The 13,368-nt window shown below is 37.6% G+C and overlaps 1 protein-coding gene across 2 annotated transcripts in view; it reads right to left on the bottom strand.

Annotated features, from left to right (window-relative positions):
* Positions 1 to 13,368, bottom strand: part of PDE8B (phosphodiesterase 8B) — a 357,883-nt gene that overhangs the window by 90,877 nt on the left and 253,638 nt on the right. For both annotated transcript variants that reach the window (XM_069096276.1, XM_069096275.1), the window contains exons 7-10: positions 8,920 to 8,998; positions 6,564 to 6,704; positions 4,113 to 4,201; positions 1,195 to 1,255 (exon numbers count right to left, since the gene is read on the bottom strand). In XM_069096276.1, coding sequence (XP_068952377.1) covers positions 1,195 to 1,255; positions 4,113 to 4,201; positions 6,564 to 6,704; positions 8,920 to 8,998 — 370 coding nt within the window. The remainder of the gene's footprint in view (positions 1 to 1,194; positions 1,256 to 4,112; positions 4,202 to 6,563; positions 6,705 to 8,919; positions 8,999 to 13,368) is intronic.

Below are 13,368 nucleotides of genomic sequence, written 5' to 3'. Positions count from 1 at the left end.
CAGGTTCTACAAGAGGGAAAAGGCAAGAAAATACATACCCCACACACCCCTCCACTACTAATACATGTATTTAAATAGGTACCAAAACAAAAAAAAAATACAATTGAGATAGGAAAATTACTAAATCAGGACTAAGAAATTGTTTTCATTACTTTAATGATTTGTGATTTCATTACTGTGGATACACCCGCCACTAATGCAGATTACAACCATTCCATGCTCTAGGACATGGTCTTCAAAAGTTAGTATGGTTGAAAAATTCATCTCTATGAAGTCAGCCTGGGGCTGAGACCTCTCCAAACTTATTAGGTTGGTGCTCAGATGACAGCTTGGTAAATCTGTCTAAACACATATGTTGCTGACATAATCCCCAAGGACCTCTAAACTATGATGAGATGTTCAAGTAGGACTTTAGGGAAGACCACCAGCATAAGCACCTTAAATTTTTTTTCTTAATATAGGAATTTATTTTTTAAACCATTCAATTTTTTTTAAAAAAGGTGAACTTTTCTTTTCAATTTTAGAAAGTTAAAGATATGGAGATTTGTGGTGGTAGCATGTTTCTGATACAAGAGTTGAGGAGGGAGAGAAATTTCTCATAAGTGGGGCAGCTAAGTGGTACAGTGAATAGAGCACCAGCTCTAGAGTCAGGAGGACCTCAGTTCAAATCTGGCCTCAGACACTTAACACTTATTAGCCATGTGACCATGGGCAAGTCACTTAACCCCAAATGCCCTGCCTTTCCCCCTCCCAAAAAGCAAAAACAAACAAATAAAAAAAAAGGTCACAAGAGCTAAGAAAGGGATACTGCTCTTTATCAGGAGAAATGAACTGATTAAGAATTGATTCGGATAGCAGTATAGCCACAATCTCATTAATTTCACTTGTTTTACTATCAGTCTGAGAAAATAATGAGCTTGGAAATTTGAGGTCTTAATAATGCAATTCTGGTTAAATAATGCAGCAATCACTTTTTTGAATGAATATCACTCTATTTACAACTCATGTTTTGCTTGCTGCAATGAAGGACTATTTTCTGTAGCAGTACTTTGTCCGAAGGGCTGGATTTTCTGTATGAAGTTTTTTTAGTTGACTAATGAAGAGCAAAATTCAAAGATATGACAAGAGAAAATCCATGAAAAGCTAATGCATGACAGTGGTGCCATGATAGACGAAGCAGATGGAATACAGTACCTGTTTATTGCTGTCAGCAGTACAACACAGTTTCTTGAGAGACACAAAATGTCTAATTTTCCTAATAACATAAAATAATCAATGATTAGTAAGTCAGAGAAGAGAGGGCACAACAAACCAGCACACTAAATCCATTAGCAAGCTTTTTCTTGTCATAACCCCAGAGGTAGTTTGAGGCCAGATTTTATAATTAAAAAAAATAAAAACTATTTTACAAAAGCATTCTAGATATTATTTTTCATGTATAAAACATGTCAGTCCACATATGCATGCAGAAACATGTGTCTTCATGTGCATTTGTATTTCTTCTATTTTTGTATCAGGACTAAAAGTGTTTCCCTAATAGTTTCTTCCCCCAGTGACTGAAGACCTCAGTGAAACAATGCCAATTCTTGTGTTAGCTACCCTTCTACACATAAGTGATTTGAATTCTGCTTGGGTACAGTCATCATTTTAAGATATTTGGATAAACCATGAGACTTCAGGGTCTAGCCAGGGAAAACTCAATCATCCTATTGTTTTGGTCTTTAACTCTTCTCATGATTTTCATGCCAAAAATTCCTACTTGGCACAATGCTAATAAAGCCAACATTTGCAGTTCAATCCCCATATGGCCCAAGGAGTTTCACACAGAGGAAAAACTCTTCTTCAAGGTCATGGACTACAGCTCTAATTCTAGTCAATCACTTCACAAGGGAGATACACAAGAGTGTGTGGGTATCTCAGAAATGATTATCACAACTGCTTGAAAAACACTCACAAGTGACTGGTCATTATCATATGTGTAAGAACAATTTTACTAAATTATTTTTATAGACTCAAAGTTTTATTATATATTCTTTGGCTTAAATTTTGCTAGAGGGGAGAACAATGAGAGCGGAAGAGCCTAGAATTATTTACTTAGTAATATGTAATGTGTGCCAAATGTGGGCTTTAAACAAAATGTCCTGTTGCCCATGACTGGAAAAAGCAAAACAAAAAAAAAACTCAATGACAATAAAAATGGTTGAGATGATTGGGATCCCATGCAAAGAACGGAGGGACGACACACTGTTTCTTTTGCTTGTTATACAGATGCACAAATTAGAATCCTCAAAAAGACTATTCTTAAAGAAATGTCTATTTTGTTTGGTTACCTAGATGATTCTGGTTGGAAACAATAGGTTCTTTGCTTTTGTTTTCTAAATAGACTGGGTTTAAGGATGATAAAAGTAAGAGGGGATTAGGCAAAATTGGCAGGCACGAGGCATCTGAAAGTAAGTTGCTGAAAGAAATGGCAGTTCAGCAAATGGCACCTCAGGAGGTGATTAGTAGGCTCATACCTGTGAGTACCTAAGCCTCTGCCAGTTTGCTAATGAGTGATCATACTGGCTGGAATGATGCTACAGGAAAAAAATATAACATACAGCATACGGCAGTATGCAATTGTATCTAGGCTGATTCAGTATCAACATTGAATAATAAGTACAATTTGAAGGAGAAGCATTTTCACCCCTTCCATAGCCTCATGTCCTTAGAAAGCCACATGTGGTCTCAAGGCTGCAGGTTTGCCAGCCCTGATCTAGATTGCAGGTCTTACAAGGGCAGGGGCATCGTGGCATAGTTGATAGAGTACTGACTGGGCTTGGGGTCAGGAGATGAGTTCAAATTCCAATTCAGATTCTTTCTAGCTATAAATGGCAAGCCTCTTATGGCCTCAGTTTCCTCACCTGTAAAACTGAGATGACAGTACCTGAACTCAGGATTATTCTGAGGAAACACGAAAGCAATCTGGAGGGTTGTTTTATTCTGACTTTCTATCTCCCATCCCCCAGAACCTAATCCAGTGTTCTGTAGACAATAAGCATTTGTTATTTATTGAATTGGATCATTATACAGGATGTGAAGTTCTTCTAATAACATAAGTACTGGCAAAGCAAGGGGTATTCTTAGGAGATGAAGCTTTACATCCTCCTCTCATGCCTAGGTTGTCAAAATTGTTCCTGCCTTTTTTCCCCCTAAAGAATTCTGTACAATTCCATGTCTCTCTTATGTACACATACTGCCATATGCTATTAAAATGGTATTGACACTTCAGGTTAACCTACAAAGCCTAATCAGTAATTTATTGTGAGTGATTAAATAGCACTGTATCCTGTTTGGCCCAGTGTACTTTCTCACAAAGTTTACATGGGGGAGGAAATCAAATTGTACATTTACCTTCCCTTATGGTGACATAAAACAATTGTACACCTCTTTAAGATCAGAGATTAAATGAAACTGGATCTCACCAGCTCCAGGTTAACATGTTTTTCTTCCTCAATCAAATGACCTCTCTATTCTTCTTGACCTCCATCAGCCCAGCAGCCCGGAGCTGCTGCATTATCCTCTCAGAGATATATAGAGGAGGGGGGTGATGGGAAGCCCTGGAGGAGAATAGGCAGTTTTTATCTGTTCATGAAGCAGTAGCAGAGCAGGCTAGAGCAGAGCCCTTTCCCTTAAGGAGAGATGGCAAAGGCCGTCCCAGGAGATTGGGAGCCTGAAAGACACATAAGAGGGACATGATGTAGTGTTATGAAAGACACTGTGGATGGGAAGGGGGAGGAATAGGTTTGCCTTGAATCTTTTTTCAGATGGCCTTATCTTGGTGGTGGTTGTCTTTCACTCTTGAAGAGGACCAAATGACATCACTATGTTGGCATCAAGGTCCAGTGTGTCCATCTATGACTGATCAGACCAATATGAGTTTGTAAGGCTCTACCACAGATCTGTCACAAACAGTCCATATGAACAGAGTCTATTTTGGTACCCATGCCCTAAATAGAGATGTTGATGTATTCGTGAATCTGTCATGGTAACACTTGCCAAGAAAAAACAATACATTCAACTGAATCTTGGTCTTTGTCATTTGCTATAAAAGTTCAAAATTCACTTCTTACCCTCCTTGGCCAATCACTGGTGTGATCTTCACATGCTGTTGAACACTGTCCCCTGATTTTCTTCTGGCATAGTAAACCCCTTGCCATTCCTATGTGAAGAGAAATATTAAAGTTTCTCAGTCACTCTTCATCATTTGTTCTAAAAAAAAAGTCCAAGTGACTTGATTTCAAAAGGCTGGAAAAGACTTCCATATATAAAAATACAATAGTAAATAAACTTGAGGCTGTTTCTCAAGTATCTTTCTCCAACAAGGGGTAATGAGCATTGAGTAGTGATTAGGCAAAGTGCTTTACTACGAGCAATTGTATTGTGATCACCTTGACTATTTTGTGGCTGAGAAAAATGAATGCTGAGAGGGGAGAGGGGGAATTAAGAACACACAGTGGAGTCTATAAGGATTTCCATAGGAAGTCTAAGAATTCTGCCAGGATCACTCTAGGAGCATGTATGGAATTCTTTCCTCAGTCTCAGAAGAGGCTAGGACAGGAGTGAGCCTGTCCTCCTGTTACAAACTTTAAGAGAGGGAAGAGTATACAGTAATGGGGGCAAGGATAGGAGCAGTCTCTATTCTCTATCCTTGGCATATTCAGATTCTGAGAACTTCTTTAAACATCATAGATACTTTGTTGTTGTGTTGTTCAGTCATTTTCAGTTGTGTCTGACTTTGTGATTCCTTTTGGGATTTTCTTGGAACAGATAGCAGAGTGATTTGCCATTTCCTCCTCCAGCTCATTTTACATATGAGGAAACTGAGGCAAACAGGGTGAAGTGACTTGCCCAGCAGATGATTCATGAAGATGAATCTTCCTAATTCCAGGCTTCTCATTCTATCCACTGCACCATCTAATTGCCCCGAATATAGGAATACCTGAGACAAAACAAGTGACTTCTGGATGCTCTTTCCTCATGATCCCTCCTCACTATAGCTAACTGGTTCATACCTTGCTTGGGGACTATAGCAGGAATAGTATGATAGTTCTATACACATCTTAATGTGTTTTAAACACATCCCTGGGCTCTGTTTAGCAATTGATATGTCCTTTTCACTTTTGTCTCCCACCTTTCTCATTCATGTTCCAGCTGGTTGAGTGCTGTCTGATGGATTCCCCAACTCATTTTAGCTTCTTTCTGGCCGGATCTTCCTATAAGTTGAATACCTGCTCTATTTCACATCGTGAATAGAAAGATAAATAACAACTAGGAAACTAAGATGAACTTGGAGAGTGGAGAAGGACTCTATAAACTCGAGGAATTTACCACTTTCCAGCAAAGTTACAGTGTGAGTGACTCACATTTGGGTTCATTAGATGGCCATTCTGAATTCTCAAAATTCTATGATCCAGCAACAGGTAGTTCTGGCTTTTGGCCATGATGCAACCTGGCAACCAGGGTATCAAACAGTTTGCTATGGGGCAGATCTGTTAAGAGATAAGGCAGTATGGAGCAGCGGAAAGAACACTGCACCAGACCCAGTTAAAACTCAGTTTGAATCCTGGTCTTTCAATTTACTGCCTGCATGACCTTGGAAAAGTCAATTAACTTCTTTGGGATTCAGTTTCCTCCCTTATAAGATAAAATAAGAAAGTTGAACTGGATAACTTCCAAAGTTCCTTTCAATCTATGGGCCTATAACTGCAAATGCACTATCATCTGTGTTCAGACCAAACAAATGCATAGGGAATTAAGATATCACTATTAGGGAGAATCAAATGAGTGGAGGGTTACAATGTGAATTGTTATTGATGTGTGTGTGTGTGTATGTGTGTGTCGTTACACAGATAAAGAGAACACAAACTTCTCTGGATAAAGAAAACATACAGCAAGTCACTATATGAAATTCTTCTTTGTCACAGAGCCTCCCTCCTCATTCTTGCCCCTCTTACCTCTGTCCCAGAGAATCCCTCTCTTCCTTCAAGATACAGTTCAAGGTTTTCCTGATTCCCTAAACTGGGAGTTCCCTCCCTCCTTCCCCAAGCACCTCATATTTCACTATTCTGTATTTGTTCTCTTCATATTTATGATATATATTATACAGGTTTGTATTGCCTTCCTCGTTAGAATTTAAGTTCCTTGTGAGTAGGACTATTTCTTTCTTTGTGTTTGTATCTCCAGTGCCTAACACAGTGCTCAGTGCATGGCATGCACTTATTAAATTATGTTCATTGACTGTCTGATAGTCAAATCAATTAATCAGGAACAGCAGAGATATATGTATGAGTAGAAAAATTAAAAAAAAAACCAGATTAATTACTAATCCTATGGAGATTATCAGGCACGAAACAACCCAGCCTATGATACAAGAGGTCCAAAAACACCTCAAAGAGATATTTTGTACTGAGAAAGTAGGTATTTTAATTCATTATAATATTTGTGACTAATCAGATCCTAAAGATCATAAAATAGAGACTTCTAGAAATCTTCTGGAAGGAGTGAAAAGAGCATTTACTAACCTTCCCCTTCTTGATGCACGTGTTGATGGTGTCTAGGAGATCTGCACGGTTTTGGTCGCTTTTGGGCAATTCAGTGAGTTCTTTGCCGATGAGCTCTCCCTTGTGATAGCCCATCATTCTTTCGAAGGCGGGGTTGACATACTGATAGAGACAGGTAATTCCACATGAGGTTAGGGAGTGAAAGAGGAATCAATGTGCTCTCCCTTCTGTTAAGCTGTGTTTAGAGCTACTGAACTATGCTGTGAACTGCCATGTTGCTAAGAGGTGCAGTGAGTAGAAGTCATCAGCAGGTCAGTCGTCATCTACCAACTGATCCAACCTACCTGATTTTCAAGTTGGCTCCTCCAGTAAGCAGCTTCTGAGAGGAAAGGAGAGCTTGGGCCAATTGCCACTACAATCCCTCCTTCCCAAGTTGGGGATTGACACTATGGATCCTCCCCCTCCCCACACCCACACCAACCTTTTGCCAGGGATTGCAAGATTTTGGGGAAAATCAAGTTATCTTATTAGGAAGTAATCAAGACCCCTCAACTTGGTATCCATTCTCTGCTACTCTCCATAATCTCTGATGAATAAGAACTCAGAAAAGAAATACCAAAACTATAGCCCAAACCAAATAAATCATCCAACAGGCTGTGATTGAAGTAATTACAAAGCCTTGCATCTTTACCGAACAGTGATTTTTCCTCTCCCATCTTTTACTCAGTTGCCCCTGGTAAAGTCTGGACTGATCCTTTTTTTGCATAATTTTCCCATTCATTCTTATGTGCTTGTGGCGTAAGCACTGCCTAAGGAGCCCCTTACTTCCTAGAGATTTCAGAAAGGTGTGAAGAGGAGGACTGTGGAAAGCAGACAATCCAGGCAGCCCGAGAAAGACATTTCAGGGCACAGTGGAACCAAGGCAGTTCCTTCTCAAACCTTTGCTTAGGAGTGTGGCATTTAAGGCCACTGCTCTAAAAACTGCCATCTGTTGTTGATCTTGGTGGTATGCAAGAGATGATGTGACAAAAATTGCCTGACAGATAGTTGCTCAATCTTATTTATCACCTGTCACTGAGCTTAGAATGAAAATTATGTTTTCAGTGATGTGTGCTCATCTCCCACTGCCAGCAGACCGGACTGTTCACAGACAGTGAAATTTCACCAACTTAAAAGGAACTGGGGCAGAAGGCAGTTTTAATTAGGAAGGTAGGAAAGGGGCATTTATTAAGTGCTTACTATATACCCAGCACTGTGCCAAGCACTTTACAAATCTCATCTCATTTGATCCTTATAACCCTGGGAGGCAGGTGCTGTTATTATCCCCACTTTACAGTTGAGGGAACTGAGGTAGATAAAGGTTAAGTGACTTGTCCAGAGTCACATAACTAGTAAATGTCTCAGGTTAAATTTGAACTCAATTCTTCCTGGCTCAAGGCCTAGAGTTCTCTCCACTTTGCCATCTAGTTACTTCAATTAGTAAAAAATAAAAATTGGAGATAATTTTAAAAGAAGGGCAATTTTTGATTACAGATATTTAATAACTGTAATGAGGAGGCATACTAGATAGACATCCAGCCTACTAGGTCAGGAAGATCTGGATTCAAATCTTCCCTCAAATACTTACTAGCTTTGTGACTCTGGGCACATCACTTATCCTCTCAAAGTCTCAGACAACTCTCTGCAACTGTGAGGTGCAGGATGTTGCCTATTTTAAGTGGTAGAGCAAATTTCTTCTCTGTGATTTTCCTATTACCAATAAAATCGGTGGTCCAAACAAACAGCAAAAAAAATCGAACCAAACTGCATAATTCAAACATATAAGAAATTTGCTTTAGTCAATATAAGCAAGGGTATAACACCAGCATACCAAATGTTGCTAAGTAAATGGGTTCTTCTAAAAACACTATTTATATGGTTAGTTAACCCCTAAGCATGGGAGTTAGTGTAAAGAAAAAATTCAGTACTATTTCCTAAAGTATATAGATTCCCAATTAATGGAACTGAAATCACAATTAGGTCCTGATTAGTGTGAATAATGAATTCTGTGAAATGGGTGCATTATTTAAACTAGCATTATATCTTTCCACTAGGCTGGATCAAGTTATCATATTTTACACAAGTATAACTTCCAATAGTGTGAAGTTGAATACATGTGACTGTTCAATGGGGTTCATTATATTCATGCTAATCAGGACCTGGTTGTGAAGATAATTTAATGGTTAACGAAAGCTTGGACCTGACCCCAGTTCAAGAAAGAAAATTATGCATGCTTAGTGTTTTTCTCCCTTAGGTCAAGGACTCATATCAGATATCATGACAAAGTACAGAAATATTTCCCATCTATGTTTTTAAAAACAAACACTCTTTTTCATACCTGAATGACATGATCATCACTGGTTATTTCTATGGCTTCATGACAGTGGTCAAGTGCCGTAAAAATTGAATTACATGCCCTGAAAAGTGCAAATGTTCCATTAGTTCTATAGTAAAACCAAAGAATCTTTCTCAAGATAGTTTATTTTACCTGTTGTTTTATTAAGTTAATTCACAGGATGCATAAAATCTGTTTCCCTCCAAACCATGTAACACTGAAAAAATTATTTGCTCAGAAGAAAAACTGACTTTTAAAATAAATATTATATATATGGGTGTGTGTGTATACATATATATATACACATATATATAAACATTACAGTTAAGGAATGAATACAACTCATATGCTCCTGCATATATTTTAACAAATGACAAATTCAAGATAAATGTGAAAATCTTTCTGGATAATATGAGCTGAACACCAAATGCAACTTCATTACTAAGACAATTAATTAGAAACAGAAATGATTGGTTTTCTAAGGACTCTAGGCCCTCCTTCAACAAAAACTCTTAGGTTCCTGTCATATCTGTAGTCAGGGAGAAGTCAAATCCTGGTCAACCCAAAGAACAGAAGTAGCCCCTCAGTTTAAGTACTAGTTTTCTCTGGCCTTGAGCAAGAGACAGAGAAACATTTTTCCTTTTTTTAAATTCCTAAGCTCAGACTAGTTTGAGAACAATCTACTTCCAAATCATGATCAAAGGCTGATACCACTTTGATCCCTTAACCTAAGGACCCCATGTCAGTGGAAGTCCTGAGGAAGAAAATTTTCTGTGAAACTTTTTTATCTGTCCCTTGTAACTGAAACTATGACATATATTTCTGGGAGGAGGGGAGTAATTTTAACTAGCATTAATTCTTGCTCAATAGAACAGCTATTAGAGTCCTTATTTGTACTGGTTGCTTAAATAGTAAACATTAAAGGTACTTTAAACAATAGTAATGTGATAATTCCTCTTATAAAATCAATTTTATAGTGTTACCTATTAGTAAACACAGAACTCCACTCTTTGTTTGGTTTTAAGTTTTGCAATGAACTCTAATGATTATATTGTGCCTTTTCTTTGCTCTATGACCTATTTCTTCTCAATACAAATATCCATAAAAGTCCCACTGAGATACCTTATCATGACATGGAGATGACTATGGGTTCTCAAAAAACATACCAGCAAAATGCAATTTCTGAATGGTCCTAGCAAACTTGCAAAGCTCAATATGGACCCAACAATAAATTGTGTGTACTTTTTAAGGACCAGTCTAGTTAAGTATTGAGAAACTTATTATTACTAGACTGAACCCTAGATGACTTCTTTGTCCAGAACAAACCATGAAACAAAATAAAATACAAAACCATCCTATATCCTTTATGACTCCCTTCTACTTCTTCAGTAACTGTGGCAAAGTGGTGATAAAGGTGAGAAAGATTGCTAAGAATTGTAGTTTGGGGTACATTTATAAATATTTACCTAACTACTAATACATTGGAAGGCACTGGACATAGTAAATATAGAATAACAATACAAAAATTAAATCTGCTACATTTTCACAGGAAACGGCTTTTTGCTAATATTGGAATTATTTTCAAACCATCTGTCTATGTATACAGTCTGACCATCAGCTTGTTAGGGCAAATGTCAAAATCAATACCAAATTAGAAGAAAAAATGAAAATGAGAATATATGACTCCAACTTGACCTATTTAAATAAGATGATGACACCAAAAAAATGGGACAGGATAAAAGAACAGACACCAACAGAAGTTATCATTGCTTTGTAAGGAAGTTTAACCAATGTGTCACAATGAAGACTCCAAAAGGGTCTAGAAACTGTCTCAAAAAGCAAACACATGATCTATTTGCCAAGTGGAGTGTTATGGAAGCCACAGACAATACTAGTTTGAAATATAAATTAATTCAAAAAAAATCTATCAGAGAAGGATGGCTCAAGATTAAAAGTGGCACTTCATAAAACAATGAAAAGTGGTGGAGGGAAAAGCATCTTATAGAGAACATGGTGAACAGATTCAATCAAGTCAGATCATTCTAAGAATATTTAAAGATAAATTTGGAAGGATGATGAAGAAATGAAAAAGGTCTGCTGAGATTTTGATAATAAATTATTTTCTTCATCGATCACTATAAAGCCATCACCAACAAGCTCTAACTTTGTAGTTTTGAGGCACTAGATAAGGAAATAGCTATGAAAATAAAGAAAACAAGGATGGAAAGAGCAGCTGGATTACATCAAATATATATAAATCATAGAGCAATGCTAAAGGCAACACAATTTTGAGGGTATTCAGGGATAAAGTATTGAAATATTTGAAAGGAGAGAATATCCAGTGCTTGGAAAAATCATAGACATTGTTCCTACTGAAAAAGGTGGCCAAGAAAATATCAATAACTATTTTATGTGAATAACTTAAATATGAATCAAGGGTATTCTTTATGAAGGCATAAGAAAAGAATAGGCAGGTTTTCCCAAGGGATATTCTACAGCTAACAATATTTATACAGTCACACAAATGACTTAAAGGTGTGGAGAATGTGAGAACCCACCATACTTATTGCTTGTTGGCTAGGAAAAATCATTTGGTTCAGTACAGAAAAATGTAATCTGTTTTAAGAAGCAGTCCATGGATATGTTAAAATTATACATAATTATTCAAAAGATATAACAGTAGCTATAACTTTATTCAACAACCCTCTGATCATTGATATCAAGTGAAGAATAAGGCAAGACTACATGCTTTCCAGAGATGTCTGCCACCATCATGACGGATGTCTGGTAAAGAATGCTAACAGAGGAGGGTCTCCTATATATAGTAAGGTCCTCTGGACGTCCCTTTTTGCAGTCTGTCCTGATTTCACCATGTCCCAGAACTTTGCAGAACCTCCCAAATAGGATCTATAATCACTCAAAAGAGTTTAGTTCAACAAACCTTGAGGAAAAATATCAAGTGGATGAATTATGACTATTGTCTAGACTATGCCATAAGGTGCGATGGACAATCCATAAGGCTTTTCAGTGATCTGGGCTCAGAATTGAGAAGGAAGACAGTATACTGGATTGCATCTGAGAAACTGCACAGTACGTTTGCCTCTAAGCTTTTTTCTGGAAATGATGGCTCATCTTTTTAAAATAAGTATCCTTCCAATGATGCTATATGACTATAAATAATGTAATAACAAAGTCTCCCGAGAACTAAATAAGAAATTCACCCAATCAGCAACGGTGAGATGTGTAGTAGGTATGAACAGGATGAAGCACATTGCCAGTGAAGAAATATGTGTCAAAAGCAGTGTAAACAATATCATTAAGGAGATGTACAATTAAAATAGGAGACCACATAGCGAGAACAAAAGAAATAGTTAGCCTATCTGCTCCATTGGTACCCAGTGCAAAGTCAACAGATCAGGACAAAGGTCCTCAATAGCCAATAGGACGGATCCTCTTTGATGAAGGATTTATGAAACTATCTGAATAAAAGTAGAATCCAATGAGATATGGATAGGTTATAATATGGGATTCTTTTACTTTTTGTATTTGTATCCCCAGCACTTAGCACCATTCATAACATACAGCAGGTGATTAATAAATGCCTTTTTATTCATTCAATTCATATTTGAGAGAATAGTAGGCATTTATATTTCAAGTTTGCTAAGTTCCATTTGAGTTTCTCACTACCCCTATGACATAGATGCTACAGATATTATCATCATTTTACAGATGAAGAAACTAAAGTTTGATTAAATGACTTGACCATAGTCTCACAGGCAATATGCTTTAGACATGGTTTGAGTTCAGCTCTTCTTGATGCCAAGTCCACCATTTGGTCCTATGTACTAGACTGCCTCATACAATGTCTCTAGATCCCAGCTTAGAAAGAATGGAAGCTATTTTTTCCAACTACTTTTGTCCATATGATCTGAAAGTTAAAGCCAAGGAACCCTTCTGCCATACTTCATGCACAAATGAACACTGAAAGGGGCAAGGGGGGAGGGGTGAACAAAAATGAACATTAAAAAAAAAGATACGTGGCTAAAAATGCCTCCAGGTATGAGGTAAAGAAAAACCATCTTTATCCAAAACATTTCTTCTGTATTCTCCCATTAAAGGTACCTCACAAAAGAGGCAGATTGATATGATCTTGCCCTTTATGTGCCTGTATCTGCATGCAGAAAAGACATCTGAAGACAAGGATGCAAGGGCTAAACTCTGCTTGGGCTAATGTTGAAATATCAGTACTTGCTAAATTAGGCCTTACCCTACAAATGTTATTGAATTGTGTCTAATCTGAGAGAGAGACAGAGAGAGAGACAGAGAGAGAGAGAGAGAGAGAGAGACAGAGAGAGAGAGACAGAGAGAGAGACAGAGAGAGAGACAGAGAGACAGAGAGAGACAGAGACAGAGAGACAGAGACAGAGAGAGACAAAGACAGAGACAGAGAGA

The sequence above is a fragment of the Petaurus breviceps genome, unplaced genomic scaffold, assembly GCF_028583685.1.
Source record: "Petaurus breviceps papuanus isolate PSGF00001 unplaced genomic scaffold, PetGlider_PUasm1.0 229, whole genome shotgun sequence".
In the NCBI taxonomy this organism is placed as follows: domain Eukaryota; kingdom Metazoa; phylum Chordata; class Mammalia; order Diprotodontia; family Petauridae; genus Petaurus; species Petaurus breviceps.
The sequence above is the reverse complement of the archived record's forward strand: the minus strand, read 5'-3'. Positions and strand labels throughout refer to the sequence as shown.